The sequence below is a fragment of the Olea europaea genome, unplaced genomic scaffold (genome assembly GCF_002742605.1).
Source record: "Olea europaea var. sylvestris unplaced genomic scaffold, O_europaea_v1 scaffold3257, whole genome shotgun sequence".
In the NCBI taxonomy this organism is placed as follows: Eukaryota; Viridiplantae; Streptophyta; class Magnoliopsida; order Lamiales; family Oleaceae; genus Olea; species Olea europaea.
Window position 1 is genome coordinate 60,825 of NW_019251459.1, and position 6,619 is coordinate 67,443.

General features: G+C 33.0%; 1 protein-coding gene across 1 annotated transcript; it reads left to right on the forward strand.

Annotated features, from left to right (window-relative positions):
* The first annotated feature begins 3,239 nt into the window (after window positions 1-3,239).
* LOC111385710 (sugar transport protein 8-like) lies at window positions 3,240-5,989 on the forward strand. Its single transcript, XM_023010129.1, has 4 exons — window positions 3,240-3,586; window positions 3,748-4,067; window positions 4,467-5,093; window positions 5,450-5,989. Exons 1-4 carry the CDS (start codon window positions 3,472-3,474, stop codon window positions 5,885-5,887), a joined length of 1,500 nt encoding a protein of 499 aa, XP_022865897.1. The 5' UTR covers window positions 3,240-3,471; the 3' UTR covers window positions 5,888-5,989.
* Window positions 5,990-6,619: the final 630 nt, after the last annotated feature.

Below are 6,619 nucleotides of genomic sequence, written 5' to 3' on the forward strand. Positions count from 1 at the left end.
TTAATTGAATGAAATGCAGATCATAATCTCTTACTATCTAAGAGTGACGAATCCTTTATTGGTTATTCACAACCTTCATATGATTCTTGATATACCCGAACGATATCGTATTAGTGGTCCTTGGCAGAGCAACATCCAACACCGTCAAAGCATGACCGTCCTCGTATAAGGTACTATGACGACCTCAAGTCAAAAGGACCAATCCCATTACCAAACGTTAGAGATTAATAACTGACACTCAGATAGTTATCCATGTGGAATCTCTCGACAAGTCTCCAATATTTTGTTCTATAACAAAACATCCACGTGTTCATTTAAGTGTCACCACACTTTAACTTGTGCGATCAACTACTTATTTCACAAGTAAGAAATGTCACACGTGATGGTCTATCCGTAATAACGATATCCGTATCTCGTTATTACTTACGACCACGGACGATTTAAGATTCAATCACATGTAATTTGTATCTTACAATCACAACTCCTTATGACTAACAAATTACGAAGATTTGAATCTACGGACTCTATTATTTAATTTAATTGTCTATTAATTAAATAATAAATCTGCTATTAAATTGCATTAATTATATATTAAAAGTATTTATGTCCAAGGTTGATTGGATCTAAGACATAACACTTACACGGACAAGCTCTTATTCCTTGACTTCCTGGGGTACATCCCGCGATTTACCTCCCTCATGATGCTCCAAAGGGTGGGTTGGGATGGGACGGGATGGGGCGGGGTGGCGGGGGCCCTCAACATTGAGGTTAAACTTTTTTTTTTTTTTTAATATTAATAAATGAGATGCAATTGGTACAAGGGAATATAATGTGTTTTAGTTACCCAACTACTGACACAGATTTGATTTTTATAACTTCTATATGCTTATTTATCATAAAATTGAAGCACGATTTCATAACTTTTACATGCTTTAATATCATATAGTTGAAGCATTTCGTCAATAAATTAAGTTATTAAAAAGGAGATTTTTATTTTATTTTATTTCATTTTTTAAATCTAAGTCTTGCTTGCAACAGTTACTATTAAAAGAAAGTATGATTTTTTCACCGATTCTCTAACTACCCATGAGTTGGATGCGCAAACTATCCATTCTCATTCGCGAGATGAGTAAGTGCAGATGGAGCCTCGATCATTATATGGGATCCTATGTACCCATAGTTGTAAAACCTAGCATGGACTTGAATCAACGTGTTCTCTTATTTTGATTGGGTACAAAACGTATAGAGAAGGGGCAATGCCGTTAATTGATTTTGCACATCTATTAGACAACTCTTGTACCATAAGTAGACAGTTCGAGTCAGCTATATGAAACATGCTCCACCATGAAGGAACATACACTACTCCATAGAAGTCTCTCCTTTCTTACATAAAATAAAAGTGTTACTTTCTTACATAAGGTCAAGGCCTATCTAAGCAGTAACAGAGAATCCTCCAGGGTTCAAGTCTATTTTTGGGGAGAATGGCGGATATATATATATACACATTCTTCCATTTAACACATGATAGTTAAATATTCCTATTTACAAGAATATCACCTTCTTACATTTAGCATCAGGCATCTATGTGTTTAATTACATAAATATTTAAGAGAAAATTGGAACTTTTTGAATAGCTATGTGGATAAACATTTAACATCAGGCATCTATGTGTTTAATTACATAAATATTTAAGAGAAAATTGGAACTTTTTGAATAGCTATTTGGATAAAGGATAATTATATTCACACTATAATTTTTATTTCTTAATTATATTTTGGTTACACTTAAAATTCTTAACTATTATAACATTTATGTCCCTAACTGTTTTTTATATCATTTTTATCCTCAAATTTTCCATTAGTTAACATATTTTGTGTTTGATAATAGTTTTATGTCAAAAGTCCGTTGAAATGGCATAAAACAACTTATTTCTTATCATATTTTAAAAAATAAAAAGTTCAAAAGTTTATTTTTTACTCATTTCAAAGCATGAAAATAAAATATGTAGATACAAAGACGAGACGTACTAATTAATGGAAGGTTGAAGATAAAATTTTGATGAAAAAATTAAGAAAATATTTGCTATAGTGAGTAAAGATTGAAGAACCTAACTGTAATTAAAATATGGCGTATCAAATAAAAATTGTGGTGGCAATTTAATCACCCTATATATATATATATATATAAAGTTTAGGGCAAAATTGAAATTACAAATATGAAATTTCTAAACTGTCTTTAGTGAAATTTTGGTCCGTGTAGAGGCAATAATTAGACTCTACAACTTAACTTAACTTCTTGCCTCATATTCTTAAAGTTCCTCAAAATTTTGTTCTTCTAGTTTGTTAAAAATAATTGGGTGGTATACATTTATGGGCGAATTTGTTGTGATCATGTTTTATTGTTGGTGGAATGTGTCTGCTGGAAATGGGAATCCCATTGTACACTATGATAATCGAGGTGAAGTGCCACGATGTGATACAAATTATGAGATTGTAACAAATGTCCGAGAAGCAAAGAATCCAAAGAGAGATTTCAAATCAGCCATAATATTAGTGCTCTGTGGATATCATTTTAGTACTAAAATTGTAAGAACTTTGCTATATTGACAGTGAGTGGTTGAGAGCCTTCCAAACACTCACAATAGAGGGTGGGATCATTTTTTTTGGAATTTTTTTTATTTACGTGGGTCTCACACGCATGTGAAAAGATGTCAAGGCTTCTATCAATAATTTTCAGTCAACTCAACTGAATTCAAATTGTAAATATAAAAATAATGCTATTTAACCCCACTCGGATTACAAACTTAGTCTAGATGATGCATTTAATGCCACATTAAATGCGTTTGGACTGGGGTTGCAACCGCAATGGGTCATATAACATTATACTAAATATAATAATACATTCTTGTATTTTTATGTCAAATTTGATTCCGAGTCAACAAAAATAGTTGTTTGAAGAAAAATTAATGTCGTAATCTCAATGGGCTAAATAACATTACTCTTAGTATAAATGAAATAATAAATTCTTATTTTTTTTTTTTTTTGTCAAATTTGATTCTGAGTCAACAAAAATAGCTGTCTGAAGAAATTAACGCCGTGATTACCTTCTAATTATTTTTATTTGCCATTCCTGAAGCTCATTCCATATCCATAGCAATATCCGCAAATTTATCCGAATTTACAGTACCTAAATATAGTAAAATATCCACTTTAAATGTGGCCATTTTTTCATGGATTTAAACACTAGATTAACATCATCATCTTCATCTCATCTCCAGGAACAGAGAGAGTCGAGAGCAAAGAATTTTACATTCATTTTAGCTCTCGTCTCTCCCTCTCCACTGCACATATCTAAATAACTTTGAAAATCTTAGGATAACAAATTTCCTTTTTTCCTTTCTTTGTCTGTCAGAGATATATCAAGCAAATTTCTGCATTTTTTAACATCTTTGGAATTCTCATAGAAACAACAATGGCGAATCAAGAATCAGATTTTTTCAAGTCTAAGATTACATTATATGTATTGGCATGTTGGATTCTTGCAGCCTTTGGTGGCCTAATGTTCGGTTATGACATCGGCATTTCAGGTAACGTAAAATTTAGACCTTTGGCTAATATATCTTCGCATATGGTGGATTCAAGATTATTTGCAGATTATGAACAATTCCATGAATCCTTCTCTGTCATTCGGGTCTCATTTCACGCTCATATTTATATATGTTTATTTACTTTGTCTATTGTTGATCAGGTGGAGTTAGTGGAATGGATGATTTCTTGATCAAATTTTTTCCCAAAGTTCATGAAAGAAAGATTCATGCATCAGAAAACAACTACTGTAAATATGATGATCAAATGCTCCAACTCTTCACATCATCCTTGTACCTAGCTGCCCTTGTAGCCAGTTTTTTTGCATCAAAGGCATGCACTATATTAGGACGTAGGCCCACAATTCTTATGGCATCAACATTTTTCATTGCTGGTGCTTCTTTGAGTGCTGCTGCTCAGATGAAATGGATGCTTATTATAGGGAGAATTCTTTTTGGCATTGGGGTAGGATTTGGAAATGAGGTGTGTATATGAAAAACTCACACTTTTAACATATAATTTTTTTTTAAATTTAAAAACTACTAGTAAATTTTTTCATGAAAATATTCTGAGTTTTTTATTTGGAATTGCATTTCGACTTCGTTGTTTGTTATGTTAGGCTAAAAAATATAGGAAGTGATTAAAGTTAAATATGATTATATGAATAGTTTTTCTGTCCTAATTACCATAAGACAATCAATTTCTTCGTTTAGTTTGAAGTAAATTGATCTGCGAACTGGAAATGAATATTTTGTGGTTATTTTAATATTGATTCGTCCGTTCATTATGAATAATTTTTAGGATACATCACTATTTCTTGAAATTCTAGCATAATGGGTTATGATAAAATTCCCCTAATGTTGAGTGCATTGAAAATTGCAGGCAGTTCCCTTGTTTTTGACAGAAATTGCACCTGTACAGCACAGGGGTGCTGTCAACATTCTCTTCCAACTCTTTGTTACTATAGGAATTTTTATTGCTAACCTTGTAAATTATGGCACATCAATGGTGCATCCCTATGGCTGGAGACTCTCTCTTGGCCTGGCAGCTGTTCCAGCAGTCGTATTACTCTTTGGTTCTTTGATCATCACAGAAACTCCCCCGAGTCTCGTGGAACGAGGCAAAGAAGCCGAAGGCAAGGCAGCACTTATAAAGATTAGGGGTGTCAATGATGTTGATACTGAATTTCAACAAATAGTGGCTGCCTGTGAACAAGCGCGCCAAGTTAAGCAACCGATCAAGAAACTCATGAAGCGTTCCAGCAGGCCGCCTCTAATTATTGCCATTTTCCTCCAAATCTTCCAGCAATTCACTGGCATTAACGCGATCATGTTCTACGCACCGGTTCTATTCCAAACTTTGGGATTCAAGGCGGATGCCTCTTTATTGTCCTCAGTTATCACCGGCCTTGTGAACGTTGGTAGCACTTTTGTGTCAATATACGCCGTTGATAAAGTTGGAAGGAGGTTGTTGCTTCTCCAAGCTTGTGTCCAAATGTTTATTTCCCAGGTACATTACCATGTTTTCCTATGAAAAGGGCATCAAATGAGCTAATTCAAGTCAAGTTCTAAGTCGTTTAAAAATTCAACTTGATATTATGAACTCCTCATAAATTATGAGCAGAGCAGATCTAGAATCAACTTTTGATGAATCAAACTCTAGCGAAAAGCTCGAATAGACCTAAATGCATCTGTTTTATCTCTCTATTTTCTTCTTTGTCCATATTATGTCACATGCTTAACTGCCACCCGATGTTCTGGTCCAAGGTTAGAACTAGACACAATAAAGAAGAAAAAGAAGTTAAAATCTTATCTATTACACTGTATTGTCGAAATTAAACCCAACTCTGTTCGTTTCTTGTGCAGCTTGCTATCGGATTTATCCTACATTTCCACTTGAAAGAAACAGGTTCACTTGACAGGACTCTAGCAGCAGTTGTTGTGGTACTGGTGTGCACATTTGTAATGTCGTTCGCATGGTCTTGGGGTCCCCTTGGTTGGTTAATTCCAAGTGAAACGTTCCCTCTTGAAACAAGAACTGCAGGATTTGCCTTTGCAGTTAGTTCAAATATGGTTTTCACTTTCCTAATTGCACAGGCTTTCCTGTCAATGCTTTGCCATTTACAATCCTATATATTCTTCTTCTTCTCTGCGTGGATTTTTGTAATGGGGCTTTTCGTCGTCTTCCTTCTGCCGGAGACGAAAGGCGTCCCAATCGATTTGATGACAGAGAGGGTATGGAAACAACATCCAGTGTGGAAGAATTTCTTCGAGGGTGAAGCGAATAGGAGTTATGAGCCATGACAACAAAGTATGTTTGAGATGAAGTTGTTACAGTTCTGAACTAATTATTTTCCAACATTAGTTTAAAAATAAAAAATAAAAAAATAAAAATTTCTTTTCCTATTTTTGTTCATGTGTATACTTGGGAAGTCTTTCTTCTTCATGTTTTATGTTCCTTTCTTTTCCATTTTCTTATTAATTTTAATAGATGAAAAAAATTATAAATGTAAATTAACTTAATAATTTAAATTATTGCTTTTTAATTATAAATTAAATAATTTTAAGTAGAAAACTAAGAAAAGTGAGATTTTTTTTTTTTAAGTAACTAGCTTAACATAATGATTGAGATCAATTGGTCCAATAGAGAGTCCAACTCTAGAAAAAATTTTAACTCGATTTATTGATTGAGAAAACATGTTATTTTGACTAAAAAAGCAAAGGGAAAAGGTGAGATTGTTTTTGAAATAACTTGCTAAACCTATCGAATTAGATCAATTGGTCCTGTAGAAAGTCCAACTCTAGAAAATTATTTAACATAAAGGATTGATCGAGTACACTTGTTACTTTGACTAAAAATCGGTAAAATATAGATTTTTTTGGGTCAAGTTCGACAAAGATAAAAGTTGAGAAAACCTTTATTTTGAGAATAACTGCATTTAATATCACATTTATTATTTGAGTAGCTAATTGATCATCAATCTTTAGCTACAAAGTTAGCCTTCTACATTTCAATATTATCATATATATACATTT

Coding starts and splice junctions, on each gene's coding strand:
- LOC111385710 (XM_023010129.1), top strand. CDS start 3,472: ATGGCGAATCAAGAATCAGATTTTTTCAAGTCTAAGATTACATTATAT. Junction 3,587..3,747: donor TTATGACATCGGCATTTCAG/GTAACGTAAAAT, acceptor ATTGTTGATCAG/GTGGAGTTAGTGGAATGGAT. Junction 5,094..5,449: donor TCCAAATGTTTATTTCCCAG/GTACATTACCAT, acceptor TTTCTTGTGCAG/CTTGCTATCGGATTTATCCT.